Genomic DNA, 25,440 nt, shown 5'->3' with positions numbered 1-25,440 from the left:
ACCTGAGAGCTCAGGCTTAAAAAAATGTATCATCTCTGGAGACAGGATACAATATCTTTGCAGTAAAGACTTAGGGTGTGGATCTTCCCCACCTGCTGCTATCCAGTAAAAGAAGCAGTCAAACCTATTACCTGCCTGGCGTAACAGGACACTGTGGTACAAGAGAGGTGGGAACTCCTGGGCTCTGATTCCTGCTGCCTCTGGGATGAGAGCTGCGGTGATTTGAGTATCCTCACAGATCAGGACCTCAGAGAATCCTTGAGTAGATCTGTTTCTAGACTGGTGGCCCAGGGGATTAGGTAGAGGAGCCACAAAACTGTGAACAGGAATAAAAACAAAGAAAAATAACTCTTTTTCATTAATAAACCTGCAAACCAATATTCCAAAACATAGACAAAAATTTATTTTTTAGAAAGATGACCAGCCTGTAGAATATTCTAACAAAGCAAAAGGAATGAGTCTCTTTCGGGTGCTGAAAGAGTTGCATGAAGAAATCCTGCCCATGAAAATAAAAAGATATTTTGGAGAGATAAACAGACGGACTTTTTAAAAGAATAAAATGGAAATTTTAGAAATACATAACCACAGAAATAAAAACCATGCAGACTATTCATTTTGTAAGGGGACATGATAGGTTAAAATAATATGTTTAAAGGATTTGGAAGGTGTACTTCTCAAGCATTTAACAAGTGCTAACTGATCTTGACACTTTAAACTCATTGTCTCATCTGATATTCACAAGGAAACTTATGAGGTATGTGCTATTGTTATGCCCAGTTTACAGACAGGGAAACACCTGTCTAAGATCACATTCATCCTTAGTAAGTAATGGAGCCAGGATCCAAATATTAAATGTCTGCTGGATTCAGAACCGGCAAACTTTGCCAGAGTAAGGTTTTCAGAATAGGTTATATGGAAGATAAGATCTTAAGGAAGAGGGGTGCGGGGGAGAGGATATGGCATAAATGGAAGAAAAATTCAAATGCTCTTCGAAGCCCTGAAGCAGTCACTCTCCATCTTTGAGAATGTTTTCTAAAAACAGACTCTGAAGCAGAGCTTTGTGTTCAGAAGGTATGGTGGGAAAGCTCTCAGAGCTTAACCTGTGGAGTCAGAGAAGCCAGACTGGGCGGAGGTTAAACAGTGGTGCGGTTCCAACAGAGGCCTTCAGAGGGCGCACTGGAGCAGAAAGTCCTTAAGCAGTTCCCAAATTGCCCCAAAGGGAGGCCTGCCTTTGTACCCCATACACTGACCAATCATTGAATTTGGGAAGTTCTTTCAGTCAAGAGCACTTCCGAGAGAGAGAGAGAGAGAGAGAGAGAGAAAGAGACAGAGAGAGAGACACACAGCTATGAGCAGTCATCAGACTTACCAGAGAGAACAAGTGCCTTGGTTCTGAAAGAGCATCTGGAAGGTACTACAGAATCTGCTATGAGAGAGGGGCCATTGAAATACAGAAATGCCCTGTGAGGGAGCAGATCCTGACAAAGAGCTTGGAATGAAGCAAGGGGGAGGATGAAGAGGACCTTAGAATGAGGAACAATTGCATCCAATTTAACTTTCTTGTTGTATTTTCCTACTGAACTCAAATGTTTACTGAAATTTGACATTTTCCTCAGGCCCCAAGTCGAGAGCCAGTTTTTCATACTCAGATTCCCTCCACCACAGGCAGCCCAGTGAAAAGTGCCTGCTGTGAGCAATGGTGGGTCATCAGTGCACACAAAACAGAAAGGGGGCTGTCGCCCTGTTACATACTCCTCTCCTGTCCCTGGAAGGGCTCCTGCTGGCTCCATGATTCTCCCAATTATAAAAGCCAGTCTCAAACCACTACAGTGTAGGGTAGATAATAGGCATTTTCTCCCTATTATTTAATGTGAGGGAACACGGATATCTAGATTTGATCACCGCCTAGTAAGGTGCCCGCCCAGCTAAATCACAACCCTATGGCAAATAGAAAACCAGTACATCTTTATTTTATTTCTTTTAAATGGCAGGTTCCTGGGGAGGAGAAGATCCTTTTGGGGACTTGGGAAAATTGATAATGCAAGTTATGTATCCTCAGGCTGACAAATGAAAATAGTCTTTTCTTTAATACACTAATTTCTTTCTCCCAGTTGACCACCAAAAGATGGTTCTAAGCTTAGATGATGCCACTGACAGCAACAGAGTGAAGGAACCTTAAATTATTAATACCTACTTTTTTTTTAGTAAACCTCAACCAATGTGAAATATTTTTTTTCTGCTTCTCCAAGAAGATTATAATTCGATTAACCTTCAAAGTATTGTCTGCTCGTAATCTGTGTTTTAATACTCTAAACAGTAAATTTGGTTGTATTCCCCACCCCACTCCCCCAGTTCGCCCAAAGCCTGGGAGTAAGAAAGACTTTTAAATTTCAAGTTCATCTATTTAGAGGGGATATTAATCTGAATGGTTTCACTATTGAATCAATGAGAACTCCAGAGTCCACAATTTGAATTCCATTTACCAACTGACGTACAAGGTTGTTCCATTTAGCGTCTGACCTGCCACAAATTTACTTGACAGATAAATAGATCATGTTATGTAAATTGCTTATATGATGGCTATTTTCTTCTCATTAAGCCCCTTTGATATAAAATGTAACAAAATTGCCTTAAGGTCTCTGTTGTAGAAGGTCATTGTTTTGTGTTCCTCTTTTCTTTCACAGGATAGAATTCTAATTGAGCAAGGAACTCTCAACATAACCATAGTGAATCTCTCAGATGCTGGCATGTATCAGTGTGTGGCAGAGAATAAACACGGAGTTATCTTTTCCAATGCAGAGCTTAGTGTTATAGGTGAGTCTTTATACTGGAAAGAAAAAAAAAAAAAATAGGTCACTAAACTAACATGTGTTTTGTTGAGCATATTGTTCAATCCCACCCCACCCCTCAAAAGGGGTAAAGATACTGCTCAAGAAAAAAGTAATGCATTCTACAAGCAATACAAGGAAACCACTTTCTAAATCAGCCTCTACTGATGCTTCCAGTGGGTAACACCTTTCCCTCAGCACTCATGTTTATTCCTCTATCAGCCACTCTTCTAAACTGAGCAGTTTCTGAAATGCTATGGAGCCTTACTATCATGCTGATTGGGTACAAACTCCTGCTTGGAAGGACGAAGAGTTGACTTGCTTTGGAAAATTCCTTTGAACAGCTGGCAGAGTGCATCTTGTTCTTCCACATCGGAATTTTCCAGAGTATACAGAAGTGGTCTGCCTCTCCAGCTGTCTCTTTCACCATGTGACCCCTTTTCCTCTGCGATTCAGCTGTAGTGACTTTTCTGTTCTGCATGTTTACCATTCACCATTCTCTCTTCCTCTAGGAGCCACTGGAACATACTGTTCCTTCTCCTTGGAATGATTTTCCTTCCCTTCTTCATTTCATCAACTCCTTCCCTTTCTCCATCTCCAAGTTCCATGGCTGCTTCCTCAGAAAGTCGCATTTGGTCCCGTGCCTCAATCAACTTTGCCTCTTATAGATTTTTATATTGCCTCTTAATTATCCTCTATAACAGATACCACAGTTGCATATTCCATTTGTTGATGTGATTTTTCAGGTTTCTTTTTTTTGTTTCCTCCCATTGTACATTAGCTTCCCATGTTGTCAAGGACCATATTTGGTTTACTTATTTTATTCTCAGGACTTAATATAATAGTGAAGCACGTAATATGCACTCCATAAATATTGAATAAGTGTAAGAATGAACGAATGTGTTAAATGATGAAAGAGTTAAGAGACTGCTTATAAAAATGAATTATTTCCAGTGCCTGGGTGGATCAACGGGTTAAGTATCCAACTCTTGATTTCAGCTTACATCGTGATCTTGGGGGTCATGGGATGGAGCCCCAAATCCAACTCTGTGCTTAGCATGGAGTCTGCTTGAGATTCTCTCTCTCGCTCTCCCTCTGCCCCTCTCCCCTTTCATGTACACACTCTCTCTCTCCCTCTCTCTAAAATAGATAAATATTTTTTAAAAATAAAAAATGAATTAGCAGTAAACTAAATAAATAATTGAAAGTATAAGTTAAGTGAATTGACAAACATATTGTCATTTAAAAAAAAAAAAAAAAAAGCCCAGGCTATCAATTTGCTTGTGTCCCATTAAAAAAAAAATCTTGACTCTGAATTCAGAATTTATCTAAAGTGCCTAAGCAGTAGTTTTTAGGGAGAGCATAATAGAAAGATTATGAATAAGAGAAAAGCAGAACACAAAGGGAGCTGATTCCATAAATCCTGATGATTTGCCCTGTTTAAAGTCTTGACTTTTTCTTCTGCAAGGCACTTTTTGATGCCTAGCATGTAGAGCTTGCATGTATAAGAAGATGCTGCCAAGATAAATGTACTTCTTCCCTGTGCAAATTTAAAAAGGAAGGGAAAGCTTCCATGACTTTTCTTCTCACCAAGTTCTTTAGCTTGAACCAACATCCCAAAAAAGACAAGTATATGTGAGAGCTCATGGCCCTACAGCCCAAATAGACCAAAGAGCATTCTGTGTTTCTAGAATAATCATAAACTTGTTTTGGCCCTACTATAAGTCTGACCTTTTTGGAAGCCTAAGCACATGTACCTCTCACTCTATAAACGTTGGGAACAATAATTCCAACTTTTTCTGGAACAAGTACGATGGTTTCATCCTGCCCAGTTAGATCTGATTATTTGTTGTTGTAATTGACTCTTTTGGAGCAAAATTCAGCGTGATAGGTTACTTAAGATTTTCTGCAAAAAGAAGTGTGTTTTCTGTTAAACTGTATGTCAACTAGTTAGAAGAGCTAAAACTGAGGATGTATATAGCCTAATGAATGCATCACATAGTCCTCAAACCCTCTAAGTGAGTGCTTACCAATTTACAACTCTGGGAACCCCATTATAATTTTTAAAGATTCTAAAAAAGAGAAAAGAAAAGAAAAAGATTCAGTAGGTCCCTTTTTTAAAATAAGAAAATTTGATGATAACAAATGACTGTAAACCTGGGATATGATTATGGGGTAACGAGAAAGAAAAACTGAAGTCCCAAAAGCAGAGCTAGAAGTGAGAAAGTGTATCAAATGATTTTTATCTAGAGCACCTACCCACAGCTGAAAATAGCAGTGTATATGAGATGTATGTAAATGTATGTATATACTCTTACTTGTGGATAGAATATAACAGCTTAAAATAACTCCTCCCACAGCCTTCTCTGAAACCCTGTCTCCTCCCCCTGCCTGGGGTTCAAGGCCTATGAGTTGGGAATCACTGTTCGCTCTTTTACAGAGTTTGATTTCAAATCATTCCCAACTGGCACTAATTCCAAATGAATTCTTGATCTGAGTCCTTTCTTAAGTGCCCTAAGGTCAGCAAGCCAGAGCAGTGAAGATAAGAAGAAAATGCCTGAGAAATTACTTAACCATTCTGTTTCAACTATGTTGAATATGAGAACAATAAGGCATGTCAGTAAATGATACAGGCCAAACTGTGGTAAAAATAGTAAGGCTTCCAGGAATTCAGGAAAGAGGGTTTGGCTAATGGGCTGGGCTGGGCAGCTAAGCTTTGAACGGTGATTTATATTTGGACAGACAGAAAAGAGGACCAGGAATATTCCAGATCAGAGTGAGATGGCCTTAACAAAGGCTCAAAGTTATCAAACATCTGGACAGTTTCTGGCACATAGAGAATCCTGAATGACTTTAAAAATTTTAATTCAAATATGTAAAGGGTATGGGCAAAGTTTAAAAGAGATGGGGAAATTAATCGAGAACCAATTTTTAGAGAATCTTGAATAACAAACTTAGAAGGTCCTTCTTTAATGTCCCATTTCACTTCCCAAAAAACCATATTACTATACTCTAAGGGAATTGAAAGGACAGTTAAGTGTTGAAGGAGTAAATCCCTGGAGTTCATTTGAAGTGAATGAGGGAGAAGACATTTCACTATATAAAAATACACATAAATTAATATTAGTTCACTTGGATAAGCTATAATATGATTGTATTCCACAAATCACTTTGTTTCTTAAAGAACAGTAATCGTTTGACTCTTTGGGATCAGATAATTGATTTGTTTTTACCTTTCTAAGAATCATGGTGAATTTGCATTGAATAAAGAAACACAATGAAAATAAGATACTTTATTATCAGGAAGGAAAAAAAAATAAGAATGTTGATTCCAACCATTGATCAAATACCAGGATCCCCAAATGCTAGAGAGGAGATTCCCTTTCATGCTAGGTAATAATATTCTCATGAATAAGAGATGGTTAGGAAGCATATTTTTAAGAGGCTTTTTCCCATGGTCTTATTTTATGTGTTCTAAGTATTTAATGTGTATGTAACGTATCTATATTTAATGGATTGAAACTGCTAAATAATTAAGTAGGTGCTCAGTGATTTACTCACTGGATGGGAGAATAACATAGACTTTTACCTTGAGGTCAGTCTGTTAGAGTAGGCCTGGTTTTGAGTACATCAAATAGAACTGTCCTTGCTTGTGATTGACCTATCACCATTGATATCTTAGTGTTCCTCAAGGCATCTGTGCCCAGGCTTTTTCTCCTATCTTTACCTACATTGTGGAAGAGGTTGACTGTGTGATGTACTCCTACAGCACTCCTGGGAGGCTGCACAATTCTCTGGGTGATACCATCATTCCATCCTTCTCTCCCATTCATGAAAGTGTGTTGGAATTAGGGTAAATAGAGTCTGATAATCATGGGGAAGTTGGATCTTCTATACAACCTAATTAAGAAAAAAAAAAAAAGGTGTCTCGTTGGTAAAAATTTAAATTTTCTACTGCAACATTTCTACTCATCTTTAGTATTGGTGTCCCCTCAGATGATCATTGGTGATGGGGACTGCTGGTTGAATCACCAACCTTGAGATATTCTTTGATGTTCCAATTAGAATACTTCTGCTGTATATATAATCATAAGGTAAGGACAGAGCACAACTAAGGCCCCAAAAGCAGAAGCAAGGATTAAGGTGCCTCTGAGCCATTATAGGAGTATTCTCTAAGGAAAGCCTATAAAAGGAAGCAAGATAGGGAAGATTGCATTTCGGGAGCTGAGCCAGGGTCATGGTCTAGCCTATATCTCATCCTAGAGGGGAGGTATCCAGATCATAACTGCATCTCAGAGTTGTTACCACCCGAAGCAGGAACATAGACTTTTCTAAAATCTCTGTTTATCAGTCCATCTTTGGGCTGCCCCTTAGGTGGTATTGGCAGTGGGTGTTGGGCTGGTCATGTGGGTGCAGATGAAGCAAAACCTCCCAATTTCCCAGGGAAGAGGGCAGCTGGAGGTGGTAAGCAGCCAACACTCAGAGCAGGTAGGGTCAGAAAAAAGAATGTGTGTGAGAGTGCCAACAGCATTCTTACAGAGGACAAGTACTTGTACCAGACCAAGCAAGGTACTTTGTTACTTTGTCCAGTTTACCTCGATCATGATGGGGAGTATGACTAGTTTACTGGACTAAGTTTGATCTTGAGATGGGAGGAACTATCCCGAAGACCAAGTAAGTCTTTTGGCTATGACCTGACTTTACCAGGACTGTATAATGAAACAGAAATAGCTTCTGCCCTGAGGAGTTTCTGTCTGATGCTTCTGTGTTGTGAGGATTCTCCTGGCCCATGTGGTAGAGGACATCTGACCCTGGAAGGATGCTCAAATACCATTAAGGAACCGATGGTCCAATTAAAGTGAGGTGTAGGCTTGAGCAATTATTTGGTTAATTTGGCATTTATCCAGATGATTGGCTCTCAAATGAGGAAAACATTAAGGCTAAACTAAAAGTTATTTCACAAGGGCTTTCACAAGTGCTCATCTGCATCTCAGTCTGATTTCTCAACTGCCTCGTTGAGCCAGATTACAAAATAATCAAATGTGCTGAGTGTGATCAGCATCCAGTGAGAGGACAAGGGCCTTTTTTTTTTTTTTTTAAAGATTTTATTTATTTATTTGACAGATAGAGATCGCAAGTAGGCAGAGAGGCAGGCAGAGAGAGAGGAGGAAGCAGGCTCCCCGCTGAGCAGAGAGCCCGATGTGGGGCTCGATCCCAGGACCCTGGGATCATGACCTGAGCCGGAGGCAGAGGCTTTAACCCACTGAGCCACCCAGGTGCCCCGACAAGGGCCTTTCTTACTCTGATGTAGTCATCTAGGCAGGAGCTTGACTAAAATTGTCCTGAAAAAGGAAAGCTATGCTTGGATCTCAAATTCCACTTTCATATATTTTTTTTAAGATTTTATTTATTTATTAGTGAGAGAGAGAGAGAGACAGAGACGAGTGAGAGAGAGAGAGAGAGAGAGAACAGGAGCAGGGTAAGGGGCAGAGGGAAAAGCAGACTCCCTGCTGAGCAGGGAGCCCAATGCGGGCATGATCCTAGGACTCTGGATCATGACCTGAGCTGAAAGCAGACACTTAACCACCTAGGCACCCCCCACTTTGATATTTTTAACAAGTCACTAAGCCTTCCTTTATCCATAAAATGAGTAAGCCATTATTCAGCTTACTGCCAAAACTAAGAGATCCCATGTGAAAGCTTTTTTAGAGCCTGGAAGTGTTTGTAGCAAAACCAGAAGTGTTTTGTTGTTGTTAATGAGTATCCATATTAAAATCTCATAGACAGCCTCCAAATCACTGGCAAACCCCAGTTCTGTGATTCTCAGATTTTGCTGATGACAATCATTTGGGGAGGTTTTCAATATTCCTGACTCCTTACCATCTTCCTTATCAACTAATTCAGTCTCTGGGCCTGGGACCCAGGTGTGAGTGCAGTGAACAGCACGGTTTGGGAACCATTGCTGTAACTGATCAGATCAGAAGGCCATTGTTTTTTGAAGGTATTCTCAACCTTTACCATGCACCAGAATCACCCGGAGGACTTGTTCAAACACAGATTACTGAGTCCTACCCCCAGAATTTCTGATATAGTAGCTGGAGAGCTGCATTTCAAACAAATTCCTGGGTGATGCTGGTGCCGAGGGTCCATGATCACACTTTTGAGAACCGCTATCCTAAAACAGAAAATTTATCCTAGGTTGTTTGCGAGTGTGTCTGTGTGTGTATAAGTTGAATACAATCTACCTAGCAAATCTTCGGATTTGGATCAAGACTCTGCATCTGAAATCCTCCTGTAGAAGAGAAGTATCAGGCATCAGACCTTCTCACTGTGGCTGAAGGGCCCATTTCACCAAGATGGTGAGCAGGATTAGGCATACAGAGAGGTCTCACAGACTGCCATGTGAGGACTGGGCTAAGATGTTGGTTGGCATGGCTCTGGTGGCTTAAAGCCAACTGAAGGAGGGGTGCCTGGCTGGCTCAGTCAGTAGAGCACGTGACTCTTGATCTCCAGATTGTAAGTTCAGGCCCTATGTTGGACGTAGAGTTTACTTTAAAAAAGCCAACTGAAGGGAGACACTGAAATCTAAGGGGTAAGTACTATGATAATTTCTTACATGAGTTCACCCAAGAAAATGTCTTCACTGAGCTAGAATTTAAAATGTAATTCAGGAATGCACCCCAAGGTATCACTGAGCAGTGATACCATTTACTATCCTACAACTAAAATCTCTCAGGCTTCTGTAAAACTACTGTGAAAGATTACTCATTCACAAGTCTACAGTTTTTTTGTTTTTTTGGGTTTTCTTGGGCTGGGAGGAGGGGCAGGAGAGAGAGGGGGAACCTTAAACAGTCCACACCCACTGTGGGCCCTGATCCAGGGCCTGATCTCATGACCCTGAGTTCATGATCTGAGCTGAAATCAAGAGTCAGGACTTGGTGTGGCATGCCTGGGTAGCTCAGTAGGTTAAGTGTCTGCCTTCAGTTCAGGTCATGATCCCAGGGTCCTAGGATCAAGTCCTGCATCAGGCTCCCTGCTCAGCAGGGAGTATGCTTCTCCCTCTCCCTCTCCTCCTGCCCCTTCTGCCACTTGTGCGTTCTCTCTCACTCTCAAATAAATAAAATATCCTTAAAAAAACAAAAAACAAAAAACAAAATACAAAACAAAAATGAGTTGGTCGCTTAACCAACTGAGCCACCCAAGCACCCCCCAGGAGTCCACCATTCTTTACCTGAAGAGATATACAATAAATTCTCTTACATTGTAAAACGAAGAAGAACATTTCAATGTTCTAGCAAACTTACATGTTTCCTTTTACCCACCAGTGAGAAATAAACTCTTTTTCCTTCTGCATACCATATTGATATGTCTGCTTTGGCTTCCAAAACTTCACTCTATTGTACCAAATCTAGTAAGATTGTTTCCTGCCCTTCCAGTATTTGACTTTCGCCATCTTCTAAAAGCATATGTTACTTTTTATCTTTTACGATTATCTACACAAGTCTTTCTGATAGTCAGTCAATCAATAAATGAAATGAAGTAATTATTGTTTCCCTTCTACCACTTTCTAGCAACAAACAGATTGTATTTTGGTAGTCCAGAACATATTAGAATTGGCATTCAAGAAGATTTAACTGATTTTCAAACTTTCATGCATGTATACATTACTTAGGGATCTTGTTAAATTTAAATTCTAATTTCGAGTCCTAGAAAGAGCCCGAGATTCTGCATTTAACAAGCTCCCATATGACTATCAATGCTTCTGCTCTGGGGGTTACATCTTCAGCGGCAAAAACTATAAAAATGTAAATTCTCAGGCCCCTCTCCTGGTAGGTAGAGTTCAGGAGCGTATATATACACTTAATAAGCTCCTCTAGGTGATTCCTGTCATCAGTTCACTTCAGGTGCCACAGGTCTGGAATCTGCTTTGTAAATCCCTTTGTTACCCAATCTTAAGCTATCAGAGGAGAGTAGCTTTCTAACTTACAAAAGCCAGTGGGAGATGGAGAGCAGAATAATGACTAGGCTGTTCTCTTTTTATCACCACTGTACATACAGTTAATCCATGTTTCCATTGTTGAACCCAGTATTGACAGAAGCTCTGTCAATCATGTGAGACGATTTCTACCAGAAATAAAGCATTTGCCCGAGCGACATTCCAGCTTTTTTTTTTTTTTCAACATTACCAGACAGTGGTTCTTCTAGGTTTCTGAAGAAATTAATTTTCTACTTAATGTGAGGCAGGCATGAAGCCTTTTGAATGTGGTTGAAAGTGAACGCAGCACAAAGGCAAAATCTGTGTTCTCTTTCCATGTTAAAAACACTTCAGTAAGGAGTTTTGGAAGGAACATGATAAACAAGAAATCATTCACTGCTGGATAACATAAACGTTGCTTATCCACACTGAAGGTTTCTCTTGAGCCTGCGTGTCTAGGGCAGGGCAAGACTCACAGAGTCTTAGGTAATAAAATGAAACAATCAAAGGAAATGCAAGGGTGTCGAAATTCCCGTCTTCCCGGCCCTGGGTTGGTTGTTTGAGAGTGCCTGGGGAGGAAAGAGGAGACCATGATACTGCTTCAGAGAAAGGCTCAAAACTGGGGAAAGCTGAACTCCCAGGGCCTACTTGACCTGTTACCATCCCGTAAGTGTGTTTGGCGAGAAGTGAGGAAGGGAAGTTATGTGCTGGAGCTAGCTCCTACTGACAGTAGCTGAGTCTATGTATCCTTCAGCTCTGTATGCGTTGACTTCTTGTTAGTAACTTGAAATTGGCCATGATGGAAGTATTTACACCACAGAAATTGGGGAGCACTAAAAGCTAAGTTCTTTGGTGTATTGTTTTGAGAGCCATTTCTTAATCTACCATCACACCAGTAGTTTCAGAGTGGTTTAAGAGCATAAACAGCCCAGATAGTTTTTCTTGGGCAATTCTACTTCATTATACTAAGTCCCAATTCCAGAAAGGATGGAGTTTCCTGTAAGGCTGAGAAGCCATCTACAACCCCGCTTGGAGGAAAGAAAGAGATGTGGTATCCAGGCAAAGCATCATGAGAAGAGACTTCTCTGTTTTGAATTCTCTCCTACAACATACATTTATTCAACAAATACCAATGAAATGCCTACTTTGTGCCCAACACTGGGCTCAATAAGGGTTATATAGATCCATAATACATAGTCTCTGCCTTCAAGACACTGATGATCTAAGGATTGCTAATAACAAATACTACCACGTCTTCTTAACCACTGCAATACTATGATTCTTTCTACAACATTCAAATGACTCTCTTTTGTTCATTCAACAAACATTTCTATCTCCTAACAAAGTTACAATCAAATAGGGCATTACAGTACTATACACTACTTGTCGAACCAAGGACAGGCATCTGTATAAGGGTTTTAGGACATTGTGCCTAATGTAATAAAATATCACTAATTTGGACTTATATAAGGAGGTCAGAGGGATTACAGATATTTAAAAATGCATACTGTCTTAAATAGTATAGCTCAAAGGTGGTTAACAAGGATTTAGCAGCTGAAGCTCTTAAAACATGTAAGAATGATTTCTAGTCAACATGTTAATCACTGTATGTAAGATATAATCTTCCAAAATGGCTTTAAGATGTCTTGCTTGGAATAAGAAAAAAATTTTCCACCCAAGTCTCCACAATTAATTTTTGGCTTTTCAAGCCTTTTATAAAAAGAAAAAAGGCTAAGCCTGATCCTAGTTGTTGGCAGAGAAACTGTTGAGAGATCTTGAAATGGTTCCTGTGCTCAAAAGTATTTGTCAGTTACCATAGTGCCTGAAATGCCAACATTAAGGAACTATTTTCGCTTATAACTGAATGGATGAGATACCACTACTCAGCAATAAAAAAGAACTAACTATTGATACACACAACTGAGATGGATCTCAAGAGCATTGGGCAGAGTAAAAAAATATGTATATATCTGAAAAGGTCACATACTATGCAATTCTATATATAAAATATTCTCCCAAAATGACAAAACTATAGAGATGGAGAATAGATTAGTGGTTTCTAGACATTAGGGAGAATTCAGCAGGAGGGAGCTGGATGTGGCTATAGAAGTTGCCTGAGAAAAATCCTTGTGTTGATGGAATACTTCTGTGTCTTGATTTCAGTGGTAGTTATTCAAGTCTGCATAGGTGATAAAATAACACAGAACTAAAGACACACATTGTACCAATGATCACTTTCCTTATTTTGATGTTGTAGAATGCTCACATAGGGTATAACCAGTCACTAGGAGAAAGTAAATGAAATATACAGGACCTCTCTATCTTTGTGACTATACATCTATAATTATTTCAAAATTAAAAAAAAAAATCCAACCAAGATAAGTTTATTTGGCTCTAAAAAGCACTCATATTTCAGCATAAAGTCCCCTAATAATGGTGGTGGTGGTAGTGGAGATAGCAGAGAGGAGGAGTAGGAATGAAGCAAATATTGGGCTAAGTACTTAATATACAATACATTTATCATTTCATCTATTCTTCAGAACAACCTCGTGACTATAAATATTATTACTTTTCTTTTACAATAACCTTCCCAAAGGAGCAGGGATCCATAAACATAAGAACAGTAGGAGGAGACCCAGGTAAGCAGGACATTCAATATATTCAACCAAAACAAGCAGGGCACAGTTATGAGGAACTTAAAAGGGACACATCATGCTGTTATTAGAAGAGAAAAATCTTACTTCAGAGTTTGTTGAGTCTTCTTGTGAATGTCATCCCTGGTTAGAGAGGGCTGATTTTGAATCCACCATTCTGAAATGATGGACCTAGAAAGAAGATTCCCACTGTAAGCAGCCTTCTAGTTATCTACCCAGCAAGCCAGAAAAATCTTGGGGTTTTAAACTCTGATACCAGCATTTTCTCTTCAGCGGTGAAAACATTTGAATGGATGAATTCACTCTAGGTTTATTTTTATTGAATGATGAGGTGATAGTTAAAGATAATAAAGTTTAAAATAGTCAAGACTTCTGAAATTCCAGAAGGGCCAAACGGAATAGTCTCCATCCATTGGCAATGTTGCTAGTGATGTTTCTGCAGACTAAGTGCAGTAGAACTGTATGCGGAATTATCCTTTCCTCTTCAATAATGAAAAGCACATTCGTACATTTCCCAAATGTTACTCCCTCTGCACATCTAGTCAAGGAGTTATCACCCTTGCTCTCTCTCTTGAGAAATGACACTAAGTCACAAAACTTTTGTTTTCAAGGGTTCTGTTAGCTACTTTAAATACCCTTGACATGTGACCAAGAGTCATTTAATTCAATAAAACCAAACAGTTGAGAATTACAGAGAGAACTTCTTCTAGCTAGATGCTTCTCATAGATCATGTAATGTTAATGAATTAAAGATTGTTGATAAATAATAAAAAGTTGCATTTTCCAAATGAAAGAGGTCCTGTAACCTGACTCATTCCAACACTGAGAGAGCAGTGCCCTCTAGTAGTTGATGTAAGAAATATTATCCTCTAAGTGCATTAGATTTAGCAAATGAGAATCCCCCAGTATCTGAGCGACTCTCAGATTCAAGTGGGTAATTTGACAATTGGTTTTACCTTTTCTGAGCTATTAAGAACCTACTGAAGTTTCACCTTCAATGTGTACTAAATTTTTAAGTGCCAGCAAAGGTTGGGTTCTAATAATGCTCTACTGAGGACCTTACCAGTAACTTTTAAAACCTAATTTCTCTGTGAATGTCAAATTTAACGGACTCCTTTCACTTAAATACAAGGTACAGACAGGAAAAAACATCATTCCATATACTTAAGGGCATCTTAGGTGCAACAGATGGTCACCAAATGGCAGAATGTTAACAAAACCATTAACGGGCCAAGTATTCACAAACTGATGAAGGTTTGACCATTTTGCCCTAGAAAGCACTGCAGCTTAATGTGGCAGCTGATAGATTTGCAGGGTTAATAACGGTAGAGGTAAATTAAGCAAATTAAGTAAACAAAGGGAAGAGATTTGAATTAATAATTCCATTTTTATTAATGAAAGATATTCAAAGCCACTCTTATCACTAGGATATCCACAAGATAATATGCACGTAAACAGCACAGTGAAAATGCTTCTGAAACTGGAAGGTGTGTTTTCTGTCTTCTGTGAGGCTGATATCATGCTATTTCAAATCTCGTAAAAGCAATATATAGTTTTTTGACAAATACACCCATGTGTTGTGCACAGTTTGATTTATGTAAACTCATTTCAAATGCAATTTCAGAATTCCTCCTGAACAGATGAAAAATGTCTGCCTAAAGTGATAAAAATGTGTGTGTAGAAAGATACAGTTTTAAGAAGGGATTTTTATATGATACAGCTTTGTAACTCTATTTCACAAAATACTCTTTTTCAAAAACTTCTAGAAATTTGATTTTTTTTTACATTAATGTGTCAGTTCAGGTGTTTAAGATGAGAATGAGGCTGTCGTGCTACAGAATCCTTTCTGTGTTGCATATTAGCATGTATGGGAGTGGTAAATGGGGGAATAATGCCAGTAGAACATAAATGCTGGCTTTGTTCATGTATTTCATACATGGCAGCAATCAAACACAGAGCCCACTGATTCAAATCAACACAGTCACAGTATCCAAGGCAAAACAATGTTGCCCACCATTCCGCTCACCTACATTCTTCCTCTTGGCTTAGTTTGACTAGGTGACAGGACAGTGCTGATAGCATGGTTCTCCTAAGGCTTCCTGCAGATTTTGCTTTGCTACAAAGTCTTTCCAGTTTTACTTGTTTGCTTGAGTTGAGCAATCTCAACTCTTCCTTCTGTCTTTCATCAAGCTGTCTTCACACACACGTATAATTCACACACATATATTCTGCATTTTTTGTAGTATTTATTTGGAATTTCACTTGTCTTTTTAATCATGCTAATATATTTATTCAAGGGGTGGTCAGGTGTTTCTTTAATAGTGTGGTGTTACATAAATATTGAGTAGGTCTGTCCTGACCCTATCTTTTTCATAATCCTATAGTTTTTATTATGTGATTTTGCAGATCATACTAGGAATACATTTATCTCATTACAGCAGAAACATTAGTAACAACTTGCAGGTTACTTATTAATTGTACTTATCATTATAGAATTATGCTCCAAGTTGTAGACTGCCCTCATGAATCCAAGGTACACAGATCAAGATATCAACTGCCTACTAAATTCCAGTCATACATTGCATCACCCCTTTAAAAAATAGACTTCCCACTTTTATTTCCTTCTAGACAATTACTGAAAATATTTCCACAACAAAAGCCCTTAATAAAACTTTAACTTTCTTTCACTGAAGCTTATTTTTGTGTGATATATATATATATATATATATATATATATATATATCACTAGTACCTGGTTTGGGTGCAATTAAGAAATTGACTCCCATTCTCCCTACCCACATACATATATGCTCACTCTCTATCCTCAATTAAGTAATTTGTGGTATTTAAATTTCACATTCAACGTGATCTAAAATCTTAGATTCTAGTAGGTCAAACTGCTGGGAGTCAGAGATTTTAAATATAGTGAAATTAAGATTCCAAGAGGTGAATCCTGCCTCAAAAGAGATCTTAGATCACATTAATTTAATTAACTCAGAAGGAAATGGAGATTTTTTTCAGTACGGCATCTTTTAAATTCCTTCCAAGGGGATACAAATATGTATCTATTGTTTTAGGAAAGCAATAATTCTTTAACATTATTTTCGCATAACCACCTGAGTTATAAAATGAATTTAGAACACTCATAGTGAGCATGGAATTGAGTTTTCTAAGAGCAAGCCCCAGTTTATCCTGCGTGAGCCAGGCATTGCATTAGGCAACAGTAGTGGAAATCTGGAGAAAGCCCTTGTTTTTAAGTAGAAGCTCAGAGGGTGATGATAGAGACATTTCAGCATGTTCTCTCATGGAGACATGCACAGAGTGCTAAGGGACAGAGCAGAGGCAGAAACTGTTATCAAAGAAGGAATGCTTTAACCTCCATAATCAGAAAAATGCCTTGTGGATTTTCTTGTTTATCTTTTCTTATGCTTCCCTGAAATTTTGAAATTTTTATTCATTTGAAGATGAAATAATTTTTGAGTCTCTGAATAGAGTGATGGAATGTTCTATATCTTGATCTTCTTAGTGCAGTATGCCCAATTCATCAAGCTGTACACTTGAAACTGGTGCATTTTACCACATCTAAATTAACCTCCATTTTTAATAAACCCATCAAAATGTACAGTGCTACTCTTTTTACTTCAGAAAAAATTAAACCTCTTCCCTTTGATGCCCAAGGCAACAATAAATACATTGTAGAAAGGAAAAGGCTAAAGCATGATCTAGTGGTTTTTTTTTTTCCTTCCATAATAATTATTTTATTTTCTGTATTCTCTTCCAGCTGTGGGTCCGGATTTTTCGAGAACCCTCTTAAAAAGAGTAACTCTTGTCAAAGTGGGAGGTGAAGTTGTCATTGAGTGTAAGCCAAAAGCTTCTCCTAAACCTGTCTACACCTGGAAGAAAGGAAGGGACATATTAAGAGAAAATGAAAGGTATTATCTTGAGATATTTTTAATAATTAATTAATCTATAATAATTTATTTGTCTGTTATTAATAGTTCTAGAGGGAGAAATTTACCATCTGCTGTTGATGGACTAAGTGTTAATCAAAGATCTGAAGTTTTGGAAGAGTGTGGAATTAAAATTAGCTGGTCTCTCTAATCCTTCTTGTTATATTAAGATTCTCCAAAACCCTCCCTGCAAAGAGAGATTTCATGATCCCTGTTGACTGTCAGAGCTGCTCAAAGGTGAGCAGCTGGAAAAACTTTCCTTTAATTTTAGCCTGAAAATTATTTGTTGATTCACCCACTTTTCTCCATATTACTTGTTTTTCCTAAAACAAAGAAATCCAGTGTGTCTTTGCTGTGACAACTTCTCAAATATTTGGCAATGGCTATTATGTCTAAATAGTTTCTCCTTTTTTTTTTTTAGGCTAAATATTACTAATTTCAAAACTCATTCTGCATATAACATAGTTGTGATTATTTTAGTGACATCTTTTTGAAACAAGTTATTTTTTACTTTCTGACATATAAACTCTTGTGTATTTCCTTTTATATGTGAATTACACTTAGAATGCCTGCTGTTTATACAGTGTAAATATATATGGGTTGTTTGGAGTTTTAGGTCAAATTACACCAAATGGCAGGTACCTGTAAGACCTTTTCTTGGCTGTCACCCCTATAAAACATCCCCCATCCCTTTCTGTAATCTACTCAATCTGTTGGAAAATGGTAATTATGCGTGAGTCTATGTCAGAGCATTTACTAGCTGTATACATAATGATTTTAATTGATGCTAAAGGTCAAGTACTTGAGGTTCCGAAGTGGAAGCCTGTAAAAATGTATCCGTATCTACCCTTTACACCTGTACACCTTTGGATTTGCATATGCAAATTAGATCTTTGCGCTGATGATGTTGTGCTTATTAATGATTTTTGCAAACAAACTTGATATGGTTTATAGATGGTGTATTCATACACATATTAAATTCATAATATATATCCTTCCTGATTTCTGTTATATAAAGGAAGCAACGTATTTCACTGAATATTGGCATGGTGTTCAAATTTAAAGACATACTTGGAGCTTGAGAGGACAGGTTCTTATTTTGTAACCTGAGGGTTCATGTCCTATTTTACCTCAGTATTTCCCAGAAGGTAGTGTGTAAGATTACTTTTAATAATTATGCATTTACTTTGTTTATTAAAATACAGTTGAAATATACCTAATATGTACCACATATAATGCTTAGACTAAGGGTAGATTGTAAATTTTTAGTTTCACAATGATATTAAAAAAAGTACTTTAAAATAATACAGGTAATAGACAGACATGTCAAGATCCATGAATAAATCAAGTTAGAGTAAGATTACTGTAACAAACAACCTACAGTGATTTAAAACAACAGAAGTCTATTTGTAATTCACACTGCATGTCCCTCAGGGGTCTGAGGGTGGCTTTGCTGCCCTCAACAGCCAAGACTGGTAGAGTAACATCCTCCGCAACATCAGTATTGCAGAAGGAAAGAGAGTGGCTGAACATGCACTTAAAGCTTTTGCCCAGACGTCAAACACTTCACTTTCACTCATGTTTCATTAGCCAAAAGAAGTCACATGGCTCTTCAAAAGTTCCCTCCGGCAAGGAAATACAATCTTAGTTTGTGCCTAGGGGAAAAAAAAGAATGATGACCTAATATTTTGAACAGTATTAATGACTACTTACCACTGCTATAGCTTAACCATTGTTATATACTGATCAGATTACCTTTGGGAAAATGGTATATCAATATCAAGAACTCTACCTAACAAGTGAATTTCATGGATTGTTTCCACCACTTGACTTACCACAAAGCTTGTCTCTCTCCAGTTCTCATTCTTTCTCCTACTGATTTGATTAATAGGGTTCACATATTGCTTCAGCATTTATATTAACTTGGTTAATTTTTTCAGCATTTATGTGGCACTAAAGATGTATTTAACCAAGCCTTGCTCTTTTTCACCTCCACTGCCAGAGTCACTAGGCTAGACCCTAACTCTCAGTATTAGCACTTCCTCCTCCACATGGGTGCTGTGTTCTCACAGCTCTGCTCCTTCCTCCTACCTCAGTCAGATTGTATTAAGCAGACAGACTGATGTGGGTAATGTACATGAGTCCCAAAACTGGCCAGGTGTAACATTAAGGGGAATGATGGTGTGCTACATCCAAGGGACACACCTGCCACTAAATTGGAACATTATTGCTGCCATATGGAGATGCCGGTCAGCTGCCTCCCTATCTTTCCGTTCTTCAAGAGAAGCTAGAAATCAGGGCTTTTATTTGAACTCTCTTAACTTTTTAATGTCAGCAACTCATTTTTTATAATTGTAATGTTATTAAAACGTGGATCCATATACCAAGTTTACTCCATGAGTCACTGGATTTTAACTTCTGAGAAAGATATAAACTCAGTTGTATATCTCATAATTTCTAAAAAGCATGAAAAATAGAAAAGATTTTAATGTTTTCTCACTGGAAGAGAAGAAATTTTGCCATTTTTCTCCCTTTTTTTCTGGTAAAGGAGAAAGACTATTAAGTGGATGAGCAAAAAAATTCATGAGTGAAAAATTTTAGGACTCCCATTTTAGGAAAAGATTGACATTTTTAGACCAACACAAAAGGCACACTTCTTTGTTCCCAGTGCTGAGTTATAGTTTCTTTTTTTTTTCTTTTTAAAGATTTTATTTATTTATTTGACAGAAAGAGATCACAAGTAGGCAGAGGCAGGCAGAGAGAGGGGGGAAGCATGCTCCCCGCTGAGCAGAGAGACCGATGCGGGGCTCTATCTCAGGACCCTGAGATCACGACCTGAGCCAAAGGCAGAGGCTTAACCCACTGAGCCACCCAGGCACCCCTGAGTTATAGTTTCTAGTACACAGATTTATTAGCCCTAAATCTCTTTTGAGATATGGACTCTTAAGAACCAAATGGCAAACCTTTAACATTTGAGTAAAAAGTTACTAATAACCTAAGTACAAAGTACTGGTACAGTGTTTTGGTGAAACAAAACTTTATGTTCAAGCACCCCTTTCTAGTAATGTTCTCCCCAGAGTCTGTGTTTAGACTGATTTTGCCAAACACTATTTAGTAAATGAACTTTAACTTTTGTCTTAACTAACCAACTGTCTATAAGCGAATTTATAATGAAAATATATGAAGCAACGGTTTTAAGTTTTTGATCTTATTGAATCATATGGTGATATTGTAGTTATCCCGGGGGATATAGACTGAGAAAGATTGGTTTAATGTAACATGTGAACTATTTGAAAAGTATGTTTGTATGTACTTACTTTGGTTTGTCATACCTTTAGAAATTTAAAGCATATTCACAGTAGCCCTCTCTATACAATGCATCTAAATGAAAGATTTAATTTTTAACTTTTATAGCTTTGTAATTATGTATATAAAACATTTCTTTTTGTCTTTTACACATTTCCAGCTACCAGAGTTTAGGCAATATCAGATACTTAAAACAGGTATGACCTGTCACAAAGCCCAGGTACTTGAGTCTTCAGGAAACACCTATTGTTACCATCAAAGCAGCAAGATTATGTGGATTAAGTGAGCAAATAAGTCAACTAACTGAATAAGGTTGATAATTTTGTTTACTTTTAGTTTCTAGATAGAAGGCACTGGAAACAGATGAGATTGAAGTTGATTAGAAACAAAACATCTGAGTACAAAAGTAGCAGAATCATTGATAAAAACCTAGGATCCTGGAATTGTGAGGAGCCTGAAACCATGTTTCAACCAGAATGGGCTCTTTTGGTGTAAGTGACAGAAACCCAGGTCATGCCTGGCTTCAGTACTTTGGCTCATGTGTCTGAGAAGGACAGGGATGGCCTGACTGAAGGTGCAGCAGGGCTCAGGAGCTCACACAGGGGCATCAGGACTCTGGCTCTCTTCATCTGTCACCAGCCCTGCCTTCTGTCTTGACTCCACCTTCTAAAAGGCTCTGCTCTCCTGGCACTAGGATGGCTGTCAGCAGCCCCAGGCTGCCTTCTTTTCTAGCTTCTCCTAACAATTCCAGAATCAATTTTCATGTAATTAAATAAACCTGCTTTGGTCAGTGTTCTCCCCTGATCCAAGTATATTCAGGGAGGATGTGATGCCCTGTGTAGGAGAATGTGATTCACTGATCCTCAGAGAGCACATGGGGAAGCCCCACTTTAAACCACATGGACTAAGAAGGGTTTCCCCAAAGAAATTTAAGGTTCCTACTACCAGAACAAGAGTAAATGAATGCTGGACAGACAACAGTGCCAAATTCCTGCTGTAGTCAGAGAACCCACCTTCCAGTCCAGGATAGGGGGTCCCCACAATGGCTGGACCCTTATCCTTCCCTCTAATGATGGAGACCTAACTAATTGTTAAAAGATTTTTTTTCTTCATAAGCTATATCCTTGTAACTTTCACTTTGTGTTTCAGTTCACTTTCTGAAGTTATGCTGACAAATCTGATTTTTCTCCACCCCCAACCCTTTCCCTTTATATAGGCTGGCAGGCTATAGTCCTGCTCTGTTTCATTTTTTTTTTAAATATTTTTATTTATTTATTTGACAGACAGAAATCACAAGTAGGCAGAGAGAGAGAGGGGAGGAAGCAGGCTCCCTGCGGAGCAGAGAGCCCGATGCGGGGCTCGATCCCAGGACCCTGGGATCATGACCTGAGCAGAATGCAGAGGCTTTAACCCACTGAGCCACCTAGGGGCCCCGCCCTGTTTCATTCTTTTCCAAGCCTACATGTCCCTGATATTGTTCATATGACAGTATTCTCGCATCCTCTCATTATCCTGATCATTTCTTTCATTGTCTTTCTAAAAGTATGCCACCTAGAATTAAAAGCAGTATTAATAAAGGGAACAAACAACTTTATTTTATTTCTGTAGAAAAGTATGATAATTACTGTTATATGATGTCTCTGAAGAGGAAACGTTATCTTCAGTGACCTTAGATTAGTAAGGCAGGCAAGTGTATATAATACATCATAGAAAGACCACTCACTCCCAAAGGTTATTTTTAAAAATTATCTTAGTGCTAAAAGGGGTAGATCTAGTTGACTGGAAAATTCACTTAGACGAAATATTTTACTTCTCAATGAAGCTGAAGAAATGAGCGAAATGTTACTCTCGTTAACTTTGTGTAAATAAAGACTTCTTAGTCTTATTCATGCTTGAGAATTTCTCTCCTCCCTTTTAGACATTAGGCTAATAGATTATGTCAAGCTAATGGACAATCACTGATACAGATATGCCACTGAGTGTGGCTGGAGAGAATCTCAAACTTACAGCCTGCATGTCACGGGCATGGTTTCAGAATAGCATCGTGACTCTTCAGTCAAACTAGCCCACTCCAATTTTGTTCAATGAACGAGGAATGTGTTGGGTACTTGCCATATGCTAGCCCCTCTGCTTGGTGCTAGGGATAGAGAGAAAGGGGAGACATAAATCCAGCCCTCAAGATGCTCACTAGTGCAGGGACCCAGCAGCAAAATAACAATATGTTTTTCAGTAATCCTAGGGCACATGTTATAAAGGTGATATACTGAGAAGGAACACTGAAAAAATGTAGGCCAACAATAGATTGTGGAGGCCTTGCATTTTACATCTACAGAGCTTAGACTTGAACTTGAAGACCGTGGAGAATTGAAGGATTTTATGCAAGCAGTGCACCGTCGTACAGTACTGCGAAGGGGTTGCGCTGCCTGCCGTACGTACAGAAAGAATTAGAGAGGAGCAAGTTCGGAGAGGCAAACAGACCAGTTGCAGGCAACAGTCTGGGATGGAAATGAAAAGAACATTGACTTCAGTCTTTTGAGAGTAAAGGAAGGAAGACCGACAGGCTCTTAAAAGGGCAAAATTTGAAAAGATTTAATGATGTCGTAAGTAGAAAGATTGTATGAAGAAAGAGGGGGTAAAAATGACTCCTGGGATTCTAACGTGAGCAGCCGGTGCCCAGTAAGCCAGTTGCCACAGTAGTCACTACAAAGAGAGCAAGTCTGAGAGGAGAAAATAAAGAGATTAATATTAACATGTTGAATTTGAAGTGTCTGCAAGTGGAGGTGTCCCATTCAAATAAGAATTCCCATTCAAGTATCACCTACTCAGAGAAGATTTTCCCTACGAACCCATTGAAAATTGTAAAATTCCCATCCTCTTTACCTGCTTTATATTCTCCGTAGTTCTTATCGCCATCTAACACACTGCATATTTATGAATTCCCCACCCTCCACCTGATCAGAATGTAAATTCCACAAGAACAAAAATTTGTGCAGGTGCATGTATGTTTGTGTTGCATTTGACTTAAACAATACAGTATTTTACAGTCCTGGAGATCAAAAGTCTGAAATGGGTCTCATTAGGCTAAAATCATGTGTTCCTTCTGGAAACTTTAGATAGGAATCTATTTCCAGCTTTCCAGAGGCCACCTTTGTTTTTGGGCTCATGGCCCCCCTCCTCCATCCTCAAAGCCAACAAAGATGAATCAAGTTGAGCCTACCCACATCACATAACTCTGACCTCCTCTTGGGCCTCCCTCTTCTTCCTGTGGTGACACTGGGCCCTTTGAATGTATTTTGTTCCATTCTATAATGGTAGCATCTAGGACAATGCCCAGTATAGAGTAAGTACTCAGCAAATGTGTCCAATAGGAACTTGAAATATAGGTCTGAGTTCAGGAGAACAATGAGACCTACATATCGCCAGTAGATAAGACACAATGGAGTGGGTAAATTCATCCAGACAGAAGTTTGTCAAATAAGAGCATGTGAATCAAAGGAAGAAACCCTGAGGAACAACCACGTACACAGAATGGTAGAAGCAGAGCCTGATGGAAGGATTAAGAAAGCAGACCCAAAGGTGTAGAAAAACAAATAGAGGAATGTAACGAACAGATACCAAGGGAGCAGAAAGGTTCAAGAAGGAACATGCATTTTGTGCCTTCAAGATATCCAACCGACTAACAGCTCAAAGATGACCACTGGGTTTAGGAAGCTTGACGTCACCTTGGGCAGAACACTTTCAGACCACTGTGGACCTCTCTTGAAGACAGTATCAACACCTATATTCTTAGGCATTTCTTCACAGACTGTAATATATGTTTAGGTTTGTCTGATCCCCACAGTCTAATCAGATCAAGTCTAGCATTCCATGAGAATATTCAACCCAAATAGGAATAAAATTCATATTCATGTTTCTTGCCTCAAGACACTAAAGTCTGCCTCTGAGGTAAAATTAGATCATGGCCCTAATATGCCTCTTCTCCCAAAGGCCTTTGGAAGAGTTGAAATTCATGTAATACATGGAGGCAAATCCCAGCACAGGGCTACAAAACTCCATGCTGTATATGAAGTGTGAAAGCCTGGCTGAAGACTCCAGCAGTCTGGTGTGCAGAGCAAATGTGATGGCAGGTATTTGCCCAAAAGGCCGATCGAATCCTAGTGTGGAAAGCAGAGTTTATTGCTTCAGGCATTCTGTTTCTCTTCTGGAAGCACAGTGTCTATATATGTGCTCTTAATGAGAAACCTGCATTCAGGATATCTCTTACAGTTGCTGCAGAGCTGTATAGCTCTGTTATTAGGAATTCTGCCCTGGGGAACAATTATGTTATTGCAATAATTAGAGGCAGTTCATCTCCATAATAATGGAAATCCTGCCTTGGAGGCAAAACAACATCAAAGCAACATGAGCATCATTGCTCTAGATAGAATCTGTTGCCTTGCTTATTGGTAGTACTATATCATTTTAATTTTGCATGTGCAGTTATAGAAATAGAGCTTATTCTGCTCTCCAAATGCAGACCTAGAGCTTTCCTGGGTTGCTTCAGTTGATCTCTCCTAGAGCCATGGACAAAATAGTTATGACTTTAAGTCCCCTGAAGTACAGTTGCAGAAGAATTTAGAGAGATGTGTTTTTAAACATTTGTAATGATATCAAACTCAGTGGTGCAGGAGACTCCATGAACTTCTCCTCAGCCACAAACTTTTTGTACCTCAGCAGAGTATGTCATG

The 25,440-nt window shown here is 38.7% G+C and overlaps 1 protein-coding gene across 5 annotated transcripts in view; it reads left to right on the top strand.

Moving 5' to 3' along the window:
• CNTN4 (contactin 4) overlaps positions 1 to 25,440 on the top strand; it is a gene marked incomplete at both ends in the record, with an annotated part of 476,925 nt that overhangs the window by 330,760 nt on the left and 120,725 nt on the right. For all 5 annotated transcript variants that reach the window (XM_080826267.1, XM_080826265.1, XM_080826266.1 and 2 more), the window contains 2 exons: positions 2,685 to 2,814; positions 17,239 to 17,389. In XM_080826267.1, coding sequence (XP_080682393.1) covers positions 2,685 to 2,814; positions 17,239 to 17,389 — 281 coding nt within the window. The remainder of the gene's footprint in view (positions 1 to 2,684; positions 2,815 to 17,238; positions 17,390 to 25,440) is intronic.

Source organism: Martes martes (assembly GCF_963455335.1).
Source record: "Martes martes genome assembly, chromosome: 1".
NCBI lineage: Eukaryota > Metazoa > Chordata > Mammalia > Carnivora > Mustelidae > Martes > Martes martes.
This window is presented reverse-complemented; position numbering and strand designations above follow the sequence as displayed.